Source organism: Anolis sagrei, chromosome 1 (assembly GCF_037176765.1).
Source record: "Anolis sagrei isolate rAnoSag1 chromosome 1, rAnoSag1.mat, whole genome shotgun sequence".
In the NCBI taxonomy this organism is placed as follows: domain Eukaryota; kingdom Metazoa; phylum Chordata; class Lepidosauria; order Squamata; family Dactyloidae; genus Anolis; species Anolis sagrei.
Genome location: NC_090021.1, coordinates 246,347,747 through 246,365,759, shown reverse-complemented (window position 1 = coordinate 246,365,759; position 18,013 = coordinate 246,347,747). Strand labels below are relative to the sequence as shown.

The 18,013-nt window shown below is 42.3% G+C and overlaps 2 protein-coding genes across 3 annotated transcripts in view; both read left to right on the top strand.

The window, feature by feature from the left end:
* The window catches only part of OSBPL5 (oxysterol binding protein like 5), a 222,325-nt gene extending 219,306 nt beyond the window's left edge, over positions 1-3,019 (top strand). For both annotated transcript variants that reach the window (XM_060768257.2, XM_060768266.2), the window contains exons 21-22: positions 64-166; positions 1,376-3,019. In XM_060768257.2, the coding sequence (XP_060624240.2) occupies positions 64-166; positions 1,376-1,511 (239 nt within the window). In that variant the 3' untranslated portion in view covers positions 1,512-3,019. The remainder of the gene's footprint in view (positions 1-63; positions 167-1,375) is intronic.
* A 2,995-nt stretch (positions 3,020-6,014) lies between these two features.
* On the top strand, positions 6,015-14,973 carry PSMG1 (proteasome assembly chaperone 1). Its single transcript, XM_060768279.2, has 7 exons — positions 6,015-6,231; positions 6,891-6,988; positions 8,742-8,893; positions 10,176-10,238; positions 11,284-11,482; positions 12,046-12,182; positions 14,724-14,973. The coding sequence occupies exons 1-7, from the start codon at positions 6,089-6,091 to the stop codon at positions 14,793-14,795; spliced, it is 864 nt and encodes a 287-aa protein (XP_060624262.2). The 5' UTR covers positions 6,015-6,088; the 3' UTR covers positions 14,796-14,973.
* Positions 14,974-18,013: the final 3,040 nt, after the last annotated feature.

Sequence of the window (18,013 nt, the reverse complement as noted above, 5' to 3'; positions counted from 1 at the left end):
TAGAACCTTCACATTCACAAAACACACATATAATCCTGCTGTTATCTCACCATTTCACCATAGGTTTTGAAAGCCCGTGTACCCAGTGTGGGAAAGAATCGGATCATTTGAAGGAAATTCACACTGCTGTCTTATCCCTCCAGAGAGCTCAACAGGATATACACAGGTATGACCTTTCCTTATTAATGCAGTAACCTTATCAAACTTTAAATAACTGTGCATAGTTACAGCAGTATTGTATGCTGCTCTCAGGGACTCACTCTTCAAGAGTGCCAGGCAGGAAACTGGTTGATGCATAAGTTTTACTAAGCACGAACCAAAGTACAATGATAGTCATTAGCCCAATCCAGAAAGTCAAGTCAGTAAAATGAACAAAGGTTATTATCATGCCCCCACAGAGGCATTTTCTTTTCCAAGCCTCGGTTATCCCCTTAATTAGAATAGGTTCTGTTAGTTAGTTAGTTAGGGTGCCAGGAGTCTATTGACAGCAACATATTCCATGTTTAAGGTTTTAAAAGCTGAAGTTTAAAGTTTAGGAAACTGGAAAGGGGGGGGCAGAACAGTAATCTTCCTTCAGATCAAATGATTATGGAACAAACAAAAACTGAAGACATAATTTTTGGTGGTGCAGTGGTTTTAGAAAATGGAAAGGGAGGAGGAGTGTGGACATCTAGAAATTTTCCATGAGATTAACAGAAACCTTCCTATGCCTTCCTTTTTGGTTATTATATGTTTTAATGGTTTTTGTATGGATTTTATAATGTTGTTTTAAATGTTTTAATTGTATATTGTGGATTGTTATGGCATCCAGTTGCTGCCAATTTGTAAGCTGCCTTGAGAAAGGCTTGAGAAAGGCAGGATAGAAATATCGTAAATAAATAAACAAACCACTTTTTGGGGGGGAGGGGGAGAAGTTGGGAAACGAAGATGCCTGAAAAGTCATGGTATTCTTGAAAGTCAGGGATTTTTTTTTTTCATGTCAGGAGCAACTTGAGAAACTGCAAGTTGCTTCTGGTGTGAGAGAATTGGCCGTCTGCAAGGATGTTGCCCAGGGATGCCCAGATGTTTTACCATCATATGGGAGGCTTCTCTCATTTACCTGCATGAGGAGTTGGAACTGACAGACAGGAGGAGCTGTCCCCACTCGCCAGATCTGAACCGCTGACCTTTTGGTCAGCAGAAAAGGAGAGTTACATTATCTTTGTAAATCTCGTTTTTATTATCAGAGAAACAGTAAGTATGGCCAGAATATATTCTTTCCCATGTTTCCTTTGCTCAAATCCTGAACTGATTTGGATTTTTTTTCTTTATAGAATCTGCCTCTGTAGGTACTATTTTCCTTTCTGAATAACCATTGCTTAACTCATTCTTGCAGAAACCTCACTGCTCTGAACAAAAAGTCCCTCTTCAGGAGGACCTCATCAGAAAACCTCTTCATGGACTCTCGCTGTTGGTTCCTTCTGTGCATCTTTCTCACGTGTCAGCTCTTCATTAATTATGTCTTCAAATAAACATCACAGTGGCATTTGGGCAGCAATAAGAATGACCAGCTGCAGGAGCGTGGAGACTGAAAGGCAAGGAGCCCACCGAGGCATTAAGCACTTTACTACCGACACAGCAACCAGGGGCAAAAGGAAGAGAGAACAGGGTGAACCAGGGAACCTGCAAAGTTGTGTTCTTCAAATTTAATGTCATTGCCTTTTTTACATGTACATCTACAAGGACCTCTTTACCTGTATGGGCCTTAATGCTAAAGCCAAATGTAGCTTTAATTGTGCAATTTTTGTTTTTCTATGTCTGGTCGTTTTCTGATGCAATTAAATGTTACTAACAAGTATTTGTGCCCCTTCTAACACTACCAACATCTACTTGGTTTTGTAATACGGTTCCCAGTGGTTTGTTTTGTAGCTGTTCTACAGAACGAGGAGGGCACTTGGACATTGATCCAGGTGCCTTCTAGAAAGGAACATTGGGCAGCCAGATAGAAAATTAAGCCAACTGGGTATAGATAGCACAGCTTCTCCTTGGATCTTCTCACCAGTGCTCTCTCACACCACATCTCAATGAACAGCACACCACATTGCATTCCACCAAGTTGTAAATATGCATGATTTCTTAATGACCTGTCCTTTTAGGAAACACGAAGCCTCCCATTCATAGGCAACAATGGCCTGCCAGATGGTCGGAAAAGGAATCAGTTCGGGGATATTAGTCTCAAAGTTTTTACATTGATTAAAACACACAAACACAAGCACTGTATAAAGGAATGCAAACAATATTTAAAGGAATGCCTCTGAAATGTACCATTATTCCCAGAAGGGGAAAAGAGAATGACCGTATATGAGCACTTCTGTATATAGTTTATTTTGTATGCCACAAAAATCACTACAGTACCGGGGTTCACTGGGCATATACTGTGGCATAGGAAGGTTTTGTCCACTGATGCATCCAGGGCAGCTTTATGGGTAGGTGGTGCAAGCAACTGCTTCTGTATGTTTCTTTTGGGTGATCACTTGTAACTAGTTGGCTCAGCTTCCCTGTGCTTTGTATCAAAGGACAACTGCTTTCTAGTATCACAGAATGCCCCCTTCCCCTCTATAGGGCTGATCCTGTGATTGTGTGAAGGCACCTTGTGTATGTTCTTTGCTCATAGGTACATTTAAAGGTTAATGGTCAGGATTAGTAAGGGTTTGCCACTGCATCCTCTGACTCTGTTGATAGTCTTCCTATTTTTACACCATTTTTAAAAGATTTGCAATATTTTATGTAGATTCGCAGCCAGTACTAAGCCTTTCTTTTCTGGCCTGAAGTAGTTCCAAGTGGTAAGTACTGCTATATATATAAAAAGATTATATATATATATATACAGCCTTAAAATATTTAGTGGTGGTGCCAGTCTGGGCTAACTTTCATTGTAAATGTTTCCAGATTTTTAACTACATTCCTTGTGATGTTCCCTCATTAGGGGAAATTTTGTTTGTGCTTGATATGTTGAAATAAACTACACAACTTTCACTTATACCTTCTGTGTGGCTCTGTCATTGTAGTACATACAACTTCTTTTTTGCTATTTATCTTTCTTGTGCAAGAAATATTTACTCCATGGAGATGTTGACAAGCTGGAATGTGTTCAGAGGAGGGTGAATAAAATGATCAAGGGTCTGGAGAACAAGCCCTATGAGGAGTGGCTTAAAGAGCTGGGCATGTTTAGCCTGTAGAAGAGAAGGTTGAGAGGAGACATAATGGCCATGTTTCAATATGTGAGGGGAAGTCATAGGGAGGAGGCCTGTTTTTGGCTGCCCTGGAGAGTAGGACCACCACATCCTCCATAAAAGATTTAGCAATGTATTGGAGGCCTGCAGGAGAGGGGGAAATGTGTTCGACCTGTAGAAGCAGTTCAAGCTGCAGACAGACACATTTTGAAGTTTTCCCAAACTGGTTAGCTTGCAGTGTACTGAAATGAAGAATATATCTCTGAGTACATATCAGGAAACTTGCTCATTTTTTACCTTCCAATGTATTATTTTCATAATTGTGCCATCAATTAATGTCTATGTTGTTGATGTTATTAATATTGTGCTAAAATGACACCCTTTGTTATGCACATATACACATATAGAAATGGGGTTACAGAGTGGAGTCCACAAGATGCGAGTGTGGAGAAGAGCAAACCACAGAGTACTTATTACAGTGCAGTCTGAGCCCTGCCACATGCACAATGGAGGACCTTCTCACCGCGACACCAGAGGCACTCCAAGTAGCCAGCTTCTGGTCAAAGGAAATTTAGTACACTGCCAAGTTTTTTTTTACTTTGGTTGTGGTTTTCCTGTACATTATAACTGTATTCTCAATTCGCTTCTGACATTATAAATAAACATGTACATATACACAAAAACATATAACACTGTAATTGAACCTCCAACTCCAGAGTCTCATCACTCAACATGTCTTTTTACCTTTAAACCCCACTCTGTGTTTGGTACTTGGGATTCATGGTGACCAGTATACAGACATATTGGTTGCAGAGTTCAGTGTGGTAAGGCATTAATTATATGAAAACATAGAGATAGAAAAAAATGAAAACAGTGAGATTTGTGGTATAATGCCTAAAAGAAATATGTTCAATATTATTACCTCAGTTTAAAGGAAAGTAATACTTCTCCCTGAACTCCTTCTCAGCTCCTAAAAATACTTCAATTCCATAATTTGCACTAACTATCTAACAGACACGCCACTTTGAGTCCCCTTTGAGGAGATAAAGCAGGGCATAAATAAATATGATAATAAAACTTCTGGTTTATATTCTATCCTAGCCCTCCTACCCACAGCATTCTAAGGTTGTGATTGGATGGAAACATCATCATCATAGGCTGTCGCTCGTGGCCAAGTAGAGAAAGATGGGCCAAAATTAAACAAAATGAAGTTCAACAGGGACAAATACTCCACTTAGGCACATCATGAGAAGACAGAAACACATGGAGAAGACAATGATGTTGAGGAAAATGCAAGGAAAAAGGAAGAGGGGCCGACCAAGGGCAAGATGGATGGATGGTATCCTTGAAGTGACTGGCTTGACCTTGAAGGAGCTGGGGGTGGCGACAGCTGACAGGGAGCTCTGGCGTGGGCTGGTCCATGAGGTCACAAAGAGTCAGAAGCGACTGAACGAATGAACAACATTCAAAAAACAGGGGAAGGTTATAGTATGAAAGCTGGGTCCAGAAGTCCTGAGAGTTACACTGTTTCTGCTCTGCCCCTTCGGGAGCGCTGTTTACACAACGCAGAACGGAACACTAATATTATAAAAGGAATGTAAGAGCTCTTTAATGGTAAAACCCTAACCCGTACCTGAACCTTTACCTTAACCCTAACCCTAACCCTAACCAAACCATAATCATAAACCTAAACCCTAACCCTCCCCTCCTTTCTATCCCTTCACCAAATGCAACTACGAAATATATTATCCCCTTTCCTTATTCACAACCGCCATTGCAGAATTTGCGTAATGCTCGGCACTTCCAGACCCAGCTATCATACTATCACTCAGGGGAATGCCACACAGGAAACAATCGGCCAGCTAACACCTCCCAACAAAGGATTCCCCCAGACAGGAAGCAGCCAGACTTTGAAGCTGCAAGGTCATTCAATGCTAATCAAGGTGGCCAATTGCAACATTCACACCTGCCTCAATTGAAGAGAGATATTGACAAGCTGGAATATGTCCAGAGGCAGGGGACTAAAATGATCAAGGGTCTGGAGAACAAGCCCTATGAGGAGTGGCTTAAAGAGTTGGGCATGTTTAGCCTGAAGAAGAGAAGGCTGAGAGGAGCCATTATAGCTATGTATAAATATGTGAGAGGAAGTCACAGGGAGGAGGGAGCAAGTTTGTTTCTGCTGCCCTGGAGACTGGGATGCAGAACAATGGCTTCAAACTACAGGAAAGGAGATTCCACCTGAAGAACTTCCTGACTGTCAGCGCCGTTCAGCAGTGGAACTCTCTGCCCGGAGTGTGGTAGAGGCTCCTTCTTTGAAAGCTTTTAAACAGAGGAAGGATGGCATTGCTTTAAATGCAATTTTCCTGCTTCTTGGCAGGGGGTAGGACTGGATGGCCCATGAGGGATCTTCCAACTCTATGATTCTATGATTCGAAAGATTCCTCCAGGCAGGAAGCAGCCAGACTTTGAAGCTGCAAGGCCATTCAATACTACTCAAGGTGGCCAATTGCAACATCCACACCTGCCTCAAGCAGACATGAGTTCTTTCTCTCACCCTGGACATTATTCCACAGATATATGAATAAACCCCACTTGCCTAGTTTCCAACAGACCTCACAACCTCTGAGGATGCCTGTCATAGATGTGGGCGAAACGTCAGGAGAGAATGCTTCTGAAACATGGCCATACAGCCCGCCAAACTCATAGCAACACACCAGCATCTGGTTTCGCAACTGAGGGCAAGATGGAAGCATCGCGGCTGGCTTCAAGGGCTCCTTCTGCGCATGCCCGCTCTCCCGGAAGCGCCCCTGCATTGGAGACGCTGCTCTGCTGCGTAAATACAAGAGGGAGACCGAGAGAGAGAGAGCGTGCACGCGATGGCCACGTTCTTCGGGGAAGTGGTGGCCACCCGGTCCCGCGCGGGGCTGGACGAGGAAGAGGAGGAGGAAGAGGAGGCTGCCGCCCAACGCCAGGAGACGCCGGAGGACCGCCAGATCCGCCTCGCCCTCCAGGAGAAAAGGTAGACCGGGATTGGGGAGGGGGGAGGATTGCATCCACCCACACTGTAGGTTTGATGCAGGCTGACTCTGCTGTCGGATCATTTGGATTGCAGTTGGGAGAAGTTCCAGCACTCTTTCCCAAAGGAAGGTAAAGACCTTGTGAAACTAGAGCTCCCAGGAACCCATTGCATTGAGCCAGGGCAGTCCAAGTGGGGTCAAACCGTGTAGATCAGGTCTGGGTGGACTTGGGCCCTCCAGGTCTTTTGGACTCCAACTCCCAGCATTCCTAACAGCCTCAGGCCCCTTCCTTTTCCCCCTCAGCCGCTTAAGCGCCCAAGTCCACCCAGGCCAGGTGTAGATGCACCTAAGGAGGACATCTAGCCCCACCTTTCTGAAATCTGCAGCCCTAGAGCATGTGCAGAGTGCATGCTGAATCATTGCAGCCTCCTCTCCATCTCTATGCATATCTAGAACTTTTGTCAATGCTACTTTTACAAGTTGAGTATCCTTTGCCTGAAATGTTTGGGTTTTGGGTTTTTGCAATACTTGCATTTGCATATGAGTACAAAAAATGAGATATCTTGGAGTTTGTGCCCCAATCTAAACACAAAATTTATTTCTGCTCCATATATATCTTATGCACCTAGCATGATTTCACATAGTATTTTATTTTATTCAGGGAGGTTCACCTTGTCTGGAATCCGGGACTGAAGGCCTCTCTGGAAGAGCAGCTTCCTTGCTCAAAGTTCATCTTGGCTGTGGGTCAGAACGCAGTAGGTAAGCAATAGTATTCATTTCTTTGCTTGCTTTGATTGTTTAACCCACTGTTAACCCCTTGTAGAGCAGGCAGGGGCAAACTTTCTGAATTGGGGGCTGCATGTTAGCACTCCGTTAAGAGGACTGGCTGCCCAGTGATGGATGGAAAGAAAGAACGAAGGAAAGAGAGAAGGAAAGAAGGAGGAAATGGAGGGAGGGAAGGTTGGAAAGAGAAAGAGGGAGGGGGAGGGAGGTAAGGAAGGACAAAAGGAAGCAAATGATGGAAATAGGAAATGAAGAGGGAAGGACAAAAGGATGGAAGGAAAGAGAGAATGATGGAAGAAGAAAGAGGGAGGTAAGGAACTAAGGGAGGGAGGTAAGAAGGAAGGGAAGAGAAGGAAGGAAGGAGAAAGGAAAGAGGGAAGGAAGGACAAAAGGGTGGAAGGGATGGAAGGAGAAAGGGAGGTAAGGAGGAAGGAAAGAGAGAAGGAGGGAAGACAAAAGGGAGGAAGAGAAAGATGGAAGGACGAAGGGAAGGGCCCAATTTAAGGTGCTGGTGTTATCCTACAAAGCCCTAAACGGTTCCGGCCCAAAGTACCTTGCGGACCGCATCTCGGCCTATGAGCCCACGAGGACCTTGAGATCATCTGGGGAGGCCCTTCTCTCGATCCCGCCTGCCTCACAGGCACGTCTGGCGGGGACGAGAGAGAGGGCCTTCTCGGTGGTGGCCCCCCGGCTGTGGAACTCCCTCCCTGCTGACATCAGACAGGCGCCCTCCCTTATGGCCTTTCGCAAGGGCCTGAAGACATGGCTTTTCGAGATGGCATTCAACTGAGTGCTATGTTACTGGAAATGACAACTGGAATGGATTACGACTACGAGATTTGTTATGATTCCACGATAAGACGGAGCGGATTATTTTAGTGTAATTAGATGTTGTGTATTAGTGATATGTTAGTTTTGTTGTCTTGGTTCATTGTAAATTGTCTTTTATGTGCTGTACACCGCCACGAGTCGCCCTAGGGCTGAGAGCGGCAGTTAATAAATGCAGGAAATAAATAAATAAATAATAAGGATGGAAGGAAGGGAAGGGGAAAGAAAAAGAAGGATTGGGGAGGTAAGGAACAAAGGGAGGGAGATAAGAAGGAATGGAAGAGAGAAGGAAGGAGAAAGTAGGAAAGAGGGGAAGGATGGAAGGAGAAAAAGGGAGATAAGGAGGAAGGAAAGGAAGACAAAAGGGAGGAAGGGAAAGATGGAAGGAGGAAGGGAAGGAGGAAGGAAAAAGAAGGATGGAGGGAGGTAAGAAACTACGGGAGGGAGGTAAGGAGGATGGAAGAAAGAAGGAAGAAAGGACAAAAGGGTGGATGGGAAGAAAGGATGGAAGGAGAAAAAGGAAAGGGAGGGAGGAAGGAAGGAAGGAAGAAAAGACAAAAGAGAAAGAAGACTGAAAGTGTGGAAGGGAAGGAAGAACGGGGGGGGGGGGAGAGGGAGGTAACGAAGAGAGGGAGGGAAGGAGAAAGAAAAGAGAGAAGGAAGGAAGGAATAGAATTGTGTGAGAGAGGGGGGCCTGAGAAAAGAGTCCAAACGGCCACATCCAGGCCTGGGTTTGCCCGTGCCTGTTGTAGAGTCACTTCCATCAGCTTCAGATATCTCCTCAAATAATGTAAACTGTGTACTTGAGGTGTATCACTAAATGGCTACATTGCAAATGTGTTTGATAACAACGTGCCAGACACAACAATGTTCCATAAATCAAATCTGGCTTTGTTTGCAGCATTCTTGTCTTCCTTTGTTTTGAGTTCGGATTCTTGGGAGGTAGTTGGATCTGTCAAATTATGGAATGAGTGGACCAGGACGTCAAACACAACCAAATTCCTTCCAGCAGATTCCTTTTGTTTGTTTTATCGCTTGATTTCCGATCCTACTGTAAGTACCACCTTTTTTTACCTCCTTTCTCCCCAAACAGGGTTTGGAAGATCTTAAGTAACTAAGGTAACTGCTGCTAGCTTAGTATATAATGACCATGATTTGTTAGTAAATAATGACCATGATTCCCTAGCTAAGCTGCTAAGTGATGCACCAATGATCCTATTTGCCATGCACTGTAGTGTCTACACTCATATTTAAGTGTTGGAATCCCATACATGTGGTTTGGGACCAGTGTCGGCAACATAGTATATTTTGTTTAGCTCCTGGCTTTTAAAGAGTTATACAGAAATGTGAAGGTCCAGAGAAAGGAACCTAGAACACTAGTGAAGATATCCAAATACCTTTTTGTGTTTTTCCATATGCAGAAATCTTTGATGAATTAATTTTTATTTTAAATATAAATAAAATGTATGAAATGAGTTCACTTGCTGCCCCCCTGACATACATTCTCAAAATGATTTCTAAGCTGATTTGGGCATGATATTGGAAAGGGATTTGCATGTCTTATACAATACAGGACCCATCCAGGTATTTGGCCCAGGAGATCGGGTGTAAATCCAATGGTGGATTATTTTAGCAGATAATGTTTTAACTTATTTTATTTATACCCACAGATGTTATAAGCATTGTATATGAAACCATGTAGATTGAATCCATATCATGGACTTTCTGCTTTTACTGTTTTGAATCTCTGGTCTTAGTATTAAAACTTTCAAAATAACTCTGTTTTTAATGTTTTAAAGTTTTACACTCCTGATCTGTGATGGTAACGGTAACAATAAAATTCATTCAGTTGCTAGGGAACCCCTTCAATGAATTTTAAATATTTTTTTCGTGTCATGAGCAACATGGGAAACTGCAAGTTGCTTCTGGTATGCGAGAATTGGCTGTGTGCAAGGGCATTGCCTAAAGGCTGCCTGGATATTTTACCATCCTTTGGGAAGCTTCTCTCATATCCCTGCATGGGAAGCTGGAGCTGACAGACGGGAGCTCACCCCATCTCCCAGATTCAAACCGCTGACCTTTTGGTCAGCAGTCCTCCTGGCACAAGGGTTTAGCCCATTGCACCACCAGGGGCTCCATGATAACTCAATGCGTAAGGGCACCTTTTTAATAGTGCATGTGAAGAAAAAAAGAGATTTGAGGAGTCAGAAGAGTTCAAAGGCCATCAAAAAAGCACTCACTTTGCTGTCCCTGCCTTCAGAATTATCATCATTTATATTGCCAGTTAATAAGGCATTGCAGAAATTCACGAAATTTGTTTTACTACAATTTCCAGGTTTTATTGTGCCAGTGCAATTGTTATGTGGCTGAAGACCAACAATTTCAATGGCTTGAAAAGGTAAGAAGGACAGTGGTAAGTTTTTTGCATAGGTAACATAGAGCGAGGGTCATGTATGCTATTGTTACTGGAGTTGGCAATGTCCTGGTTATATTTCTCATTGAAAATCAGTTGTGGACTGAGGGTCTGCCACCATGTGAGTTACAGAGAGTGAATGCACTGAGAGGGGAAATTTAGTCTCCAAAGGAACCTTGTGGAGGCTCTCTAAGACTAAGACGTATCAGCACTCTTGTTTCTATAAATGTTAACAGTAAATGTGTGCGTGCCTTCCCAGAAGTAAGTCCCCTTGACCTCACTGCTAACTGGGAGAGAAATAAAGTTGAACACTGTGAAAGCCACCCACTGCATGGCTATCAGCCTCCTCCTAGTAGACACAAAGCAAGGAAAAGCTTCATGAGAACCACCACTCTTAATGTTCCCCCAGCAACATCAAGGCTATATCCCTCTGGGTAGCTAAACCAGGAAATCCCAATTGGATGGTCCCCCACGAGGGTCTTCCTCCAGGAGAAACCAAGAATGGGCAAATTGGAAGTCCCTGAACAGACTCAGAAGTGGGCAGATCAAAAGATAACCTGGCAAAATGACTACCTAGAAGAATCCTCCACCTTGTGCGACTACGGAGCAGAACCAACAACTCTGCACCTGTATGCTTGCCCACAATGCCCTGCCTCATATACAAAGGAATAACTGTTTAAAGTTAAAGACAATGTAGTCTCTGTTGCCCCGTTTTGGTCAAAAATTATTTAGCTACTTGTGCTCCCTCTATTTTTGTCAGTTTTATACCTATGTGTGCAATGCTTTGACACGAAATAAATAAACCTCACTGAGGCTTGCTCTTGGATACATTGGCACAGGGTTCATTCTGCGATTTGGCTTCCTGTGTGAATGCCACTTCTCCATGGCTGCTTCCTGCACAGAGGCATTAGAGATGATTTCACATGGAAGGAATGTGACTAGCATCAGCTGCTAGCGTGAAATAGCCTCAGTATAGTCACTCTTTTCGCATTTTGTCACACTCGCCCTGAAATTTGTAACTTTATTCTAGGTATTTGGATGCCTGCAGAATACGAATTTGAAAGTATTGGTTCTTTCGTCGTGTTCCGTTACAGATTATAAAACACCAGAGTCAATTATAACACTTCCCTCTCCTTTTCTGAAAGCGTTAAAGACAACAGAGTTCAAGGATCAACTCTGCTGCTCACTTCTAGAACAGCCAAATATTGTACGGGATCTTCCTGCGGCAGGTATGGAATCTCTTCCCATAGCAGAAGTCTAAGGAGGGGAAAACAAGCCATCGTGCAGTAGCAAAATAGCTCCCTGCCAAACTCGGCTCATAGGCCACCTACACATTTAGTAGCTTGTTTCCCTCTGTGTTTCCCTTTTTACCATTATTACTTTTTTTTCCAATAGCATTATTACTTACTTTCCAATGGGAGGGAAGGATGTGAGTCTCTGTGGGTGGAGCATAATGCATGATCCCATCCTGAAGTAGCAAAATAGCTCCCTGCCCAACTCAGCTCATAGGCCACCCACATATTTAGTACCTTATTTCCCTCTGTGTTTTCTTTTTTTTCCACCTGTTACTATTTATTTTCCAATAGAACAACATTGTCTTATGTCTTAGTGGGAGGGAAGGATGTAAGTCTTTGTGGGTGGAGCGTAATGCATGATCCCGCCTATAAAGTGTCACAAAATGTGTGTTCAATCTGATTTGTTGGGCATTTCATGTTTTTCTCTTATTTTCTCATAAAAGAGCAAGTGAATGATCATTTTTGCCTTTTCTCTCCCCTGCCCTTGTTGTGCCCAGTTCTCAGTTACTGCCAAGTGTGGCAGATCCCTGCAGTGCTTTATCAGTGTTACACTGATGTCCTCAATCTGGATGTGGTAGCAGTTGATGCTTTCAAGCCGGTTCTTTCTTCCAGAATCCTAAAGAGTTTGGTCAAGGTAAGACTTAATTACTTGGTCTTATTTCAGACTGCCTGAGCTATTGGGCATTTTATCAACATGACCATTGCTTTGAAGAAAACTTAGATTAATGTAAATTTATGGAAAGTGCTTTTTAGCAGTTACAACTTAAAAGAGATAGTTCCATACAGAGCCATGCAAATATTTATAGTGACTTGGGAGCATGAATGTGAATGGATTCTGCTGTACAATCAGCCCTCTTCTCTCTCTAGGGTTTAGAGGTAAAAATCCCTGTGAAATGAAAAATCTCAAAGAAATTGCTGTTTTTCACTTGAGAGAATACCTCCCTGGGAATTTCTAGATTTTCCAGCACAACTTCATGGTCAACTTTGGCTGGAATTGCATTGGAGGACCTAAAGATTCCTAGAGAGACTTCTCTCTAGAAATCTCTAGCTCCTCCAGCAAAATTGAAGGACATTGACCATAAAGCCATACTGGAGGACTTTAAAATGTTGCATCTAGGAATATCTAGCAATGGTATTCCCCGTAGTCACCAATGATGTGAGAGCTGGACTATAGGGAAGGCTGAGCGAAGGAAGACAGATGCTTTTGAACTGTGGTGTTGGAGGAAAGTTCTGAGAGTGCCTTGGACTGCCAGAAGATCCAACCAGTCCATACTTCAGGAAATAAAGCCCGGCTGCTCATTGGAGGGAAGAATAGTAGAGGCCAAGATGAAGTACTTTGGCCACATCATGAGAAGAAATGAAAGCTTAGAGAAGACAATTGTGCTGGGGAAAATGGAAGGAAAAAGGAAGAGGGGCCGACCAAGGGCAAGATGGATGGATGGCATCCTTGAAGTAAATGGATTGACCTTGAAGGAGCTGGGGGTGGTGACAACCAACAGGGAGCTCTGGCGTGGGCTGGTCCATGAGGTCACGAAGAGTCGGAAACAACTGAAAGAATGAACAACAACAACAACAAAGGAATATCTAACCAAATCCATTAATAATTAAATTAGCAAAAGTAAAAACTCAAATCTTGAGAAACAACTGTACTTCACTCCTGCTGATGGGCCTTTCAAAGGCAATTGATTGGCCTCTGTGTTTACAGAAATTCTGGTTTACCTGTATATACTCAAGTATAACCCAACCCGAATATAAGCCAAGGCACCTAATTTTACCACAAAAAACTGGGAAAACGTATTGACTCAAGTATAAGCTGAGGGTGGAAAATGCAGCAGCTACTGGTAAATTTCAAAATAAAAATAGATTCCAATAAAGTGACATTAATTGAAGCATCAGTAGGGTAAATATTTTTGAGTATTTACATTAAACTAGAATTTAAGGTAAGACTGTCCAACTTGAATTAAACCATTATTCTAACCTTCAGTGTAAATGTGCTTACGTAGCCTTCCAATAATAATAAAGTAAAAATAATAAAAATAAAAATAGAGTAAAACAATGGAAATGTAATAACAACAGTAATAGAGTAAAATAATAAATGTAATAATAATAATAGAGTAAAATAATAAATGTAATAATGACAATAATAACTAGAGTAAACTAATAAATGTAATAATAACAATAATAGAGTAAAATAATAAATGTAATAATAATAGTGTAAAATAATACATGTAATAACAACAACAACAGAGTAAAATAATAAATAACCTTGATTTGAGTATAAGCCCAGGGGGACTTTTGTAGCTTAAAAAAGGGGCTGAAAAACTTTGCTTATACTTGAGTATATATGGTAGTTATATCTTTGGCTCATTTAATCATGGCTGCTCTTATATTCAGGCCCCCAGGAGCTGTCAGTTTGGAACATATTTCATGAATACTCTGGCATTTCCTAGCTCTCACAAACACCAGGATTCCTTCAGAGAAAGATACGAAGGACTGTTAATGTCAACCAATTGGTATCTTACACTTGAAAAACGCCCTCGCCATTGAGATACAGCTCCAGTATTAAGAATGAGCTGCACGTGGCCTTCCTTGCACAGAACTCCCAGCTCTATAGAACAGTACAATCATCCTGTAGGGTCAAGCAACAAGTGTGGTAGCACTCGAGGGCTGGAATGGCACTCTCCTAGTTTCTCTTCCAACAGATAGCATACGTGGGCGGTGCTCTGTTTTGTCCTTTTTCTGCCAAGCAGCAGCTGGTTGGGTTGTTTATGGAATGTTGGAGAAAATATCCTGGCTATCCAGCCCTGATTGCAAAATGTAATTTTGATAAAACTGCGTTGCAGAATGCTTAGCTTCTTTTAAAAGTTGCTGAATAACGTTCCAGATCACTGTGGTATTTATTGTATTTATCATAATTAGTTCTAAAAAATTCAAGGAGGGCCAGCTCTTCCACTGTTGTGGTATCTAGCAGGAACTGGACACAGATGGCATCTGCTGGTTTTCATACATGAATCTTTTAGATTTCAGACATGACTGATAAGTGCATGTCTTTTTTTTCTATTACAAAGGCCTTTCTTTCCTCTGCCCCAACATTCATAAAACTGAGAGTGAACTAGTTGGGTGATCAGAAGTTGTTCATATACTGAGTCTTATTTTTGTTTTTTATTTTACTTAGGACGTTACAAGAAGCACAGAACTACTGACAAAGTTGATGACAACAAATGAGATTCACAACATCTACACTTAAAATGGGCATTGTCTCCAAGTCTGATTAACCATCAGGATTTGTAAAATGCAGCTGCTTTGCTTGGAAGCATGGGACTTATCACTGTAGAGCACATGAGCTTTGTACCTAGTGTTAACTGCTAAGTGGAGATTTTTATTCACTAAAATGTATTAAAATGTTACTTTTTCATTTTTCACAAGCTGGAACTTTGTTTTTCCCCCTCTCATACAAGTAAAAGAACACTTTTTCTCCTGGAGGACAAATTATATCATGTTACAGCAATGGCCCAATTTCCCTAAAAGGTGCCTGCAAGAAATTCCCAGTTATACTCTCTATCTTTAAAAGAAGAAAATCCTACAATAATGTCAACATAAATCAGAGTCAATTTATAGGCTTCGAACAAGAAATAGCAAGTGCACAGGAGGAAGCCACTATTGGCTATGGGCCTCCTGACATGGAAGCAAGATGAATACAAGGTTCTCCAGATGTCATTGGTTGTGTTGTTTCCGAATTGGATAATGATAGGGCAGGCAAGAAGGTGGCAGAAAACGAAGTAGCGTGGATCTCAAGAGAGCAGGCACCAGAGGTCTGAAAAGGATAACTATGGAAATATTCAGGCTTCAGCAAGATGAGAGGGACCTTGAGGAAAAGATGCCCCAGTTAAGTAAATGCAGGTGCTCACTGTTATATATATGCTGAGAAGGGGGCACTGTGGCACAGCGGGTTAAACTGCTATGCTGCAGAATTTACTGATCGGAAGGTTGGTGGTTTGAATCCAGGGAGTGGGGTAAGCTCCGGCTGTTAGACCCTGCTTCTGCCAATCTAGCAGTTTGAAAACATGCAAATGTGAGTAGATTGATAGGTACTGCTTCTGCAGGAAGGTAGCAGCGCTCCATGCAGTCATGCTGACCACATGACCAGGAAGCATCTATAGACAATGCTGGCTCTTCGGCTTAGAAAAGATGAGCACCACCACCCCACCCCCCGAGTCAGACTCAACTAGACTTAATGTCAAGGGAAAACCTTTATATCCTGAGATCTAGGAAATGTGTGCCACAAGCCCCCTGTTTCCCAAGACCATTTATATCCTAGATCACTATCAGAGTTTAAGAGGTCACTTTCTGTTGTTAAAATTTGTGTTTTCTGGGTTTTAAATAGCCCAGAGAGAGCAAAAAACATGCCCAGCTCTCTGTGCCACCACTACCTAAACCATTTGTAAAACTTGAAGTGGAAACTTTTAATGTGAAGTCCTCTTAGATCTTCTAAATGACCTATATTGCCCCCCTAACACCTCATAATTTCCCATCTATCTATCTATCTATATCTATCTATCTATCTATCTATCTATCTATCTATCTATCTATAAATGTTCTGTGCATAATGAGTACCTTAAAGACAAAAGAACCAATGAACGAAATCACACCAAATTCGGCAACAAAATGTCTCACAACACAAAGATTGACCATCACTCTAAAATTGTGATTTTGTCATTTGGGAGTTGTGGTTGCTGGGATTTATAAATCAAAGAGCATTCTGAACTCCATCAACAATGGAATTGAACCAAACTTGGCACACAGAACTCCCATGAACAAGAGAAAATACTGTAAGGGTTTGGTGGGCATTGACCTTGAGTTTGGGAGTTGTAGTTCAACTACATCCAGAGAGCACTGTGGACTCAAACAATGATGGCTCTGGACCAAACTTGGCACAAGCACTCAATACACCCAAATATGAACACAGATGGAGTTTGGGGAAAATAGACCTTGATATTTGGGAGTTGTAGTCACTGGGATTCACAGTTCACCTACAATTAAAGAGCATTCTGAACCCCACGAACAACAGAATCGGGGTAAACTTCCCACACAGAACCCCCATGACCAACAGAAAATGCTTAAGGCCATCCAGTCCAACTCCATCAGGGCAAGAAAACGTAATCCAAGTCCTCCTGACAAAGAGCCATCCAGCCATAGATATAGAGATAGATGGATGGATATGATTCACACAGAGAGACAGATATAGTATCATAGATTTGAAAGGGACCCCTAAAGAAGAACAACGATATGCTGCATGTTCCAGGGTGGGCAAACCAGACACTCTCAACACTGACAAAGAAACAGCAAGAAATACTGTTTACCCACAAGCATAAAGAAATTACATAGATTAGAAACCAACACTTTCTCATTACTTTATTTTCCAGATCAACAGACTGGGCCACAGCAACATGTGGCAGGGGACAGCAAGTATTTATATAGATAGATAAGGTCTAAATACCCTAAAGGCACTGGGTCCCATCGGATCTTGGATGATAGGCAAGGCCAATCCTACCCATGTGTATGGGAGACCACAAAGAGATGCCAGGTGCTGCAGGGATTATTTCAGAGGAAGGAACTGGCAAAACCACTTCTTAAGCATTCCTTTTCTAAGAAAACCTAGTGAAATTTGTCAGGTCGCTGTAAGTCAACAGGTAATTGAAAGGCACATAGATACATCATTATGTAGTTTCATATGTATTTTATTAGAGTGGCACAATAGCTGTCCTAAACATAATTGTTGTGCCGTCGCGCCTGGGGCTATAGAGAAAGAGGCATGGACGTGACTGCTTTCCCCAGGGGATTGCTTTCTTGCCCTCCTTTAGGGAAACTGGAACTCCCAAGGACCAGAACACAACAGTTAACTCGAAGTGATGTTTATTGTTAACAGTTCTCTTTCTTTGACACAAACTTTATGTTTCAACTGAGAAAAGATACTTTGTAAACTCTAAGTCCAGGGTCCCAGGAGTAATAAGCTGAGAAGCTTTTCCTGTTCCCTCTCTCTCAATGGCTATGGATGCCGGAGCAAACCACAACCCCAGTTCAGTGGCCTAAATTGAAGGACAAGACCTTCCTATGGTGCCAAAGAACTGGTGTGAGGGCGCCTGAAGTCTTCACATGTTCGTTCAGGGGGTTTGAACATAAAGAATAAGACTCAGGGGTAAAACTTAAGAACTGGTAGTAAAAAATGCCTTGGCCAGGGGCTTTTGGGCCAAGCTTTTGGACACGTCCATCCAATGAGTCTTTTACTGAGGTAAAAAGGGTGAGGGAGAAACCTTCCCTTTCTCCCTTGGAAGGGGCGGAGCCTAAACAACAGAACTAGGGAAACAAGCCAATTGGTGCACAACAACAATAAATTGACAGCTATAGTAACCAATGAAATTTAACTATACATGTACAAGGTAAACAGAAATAAAATGGCAGTTTAAA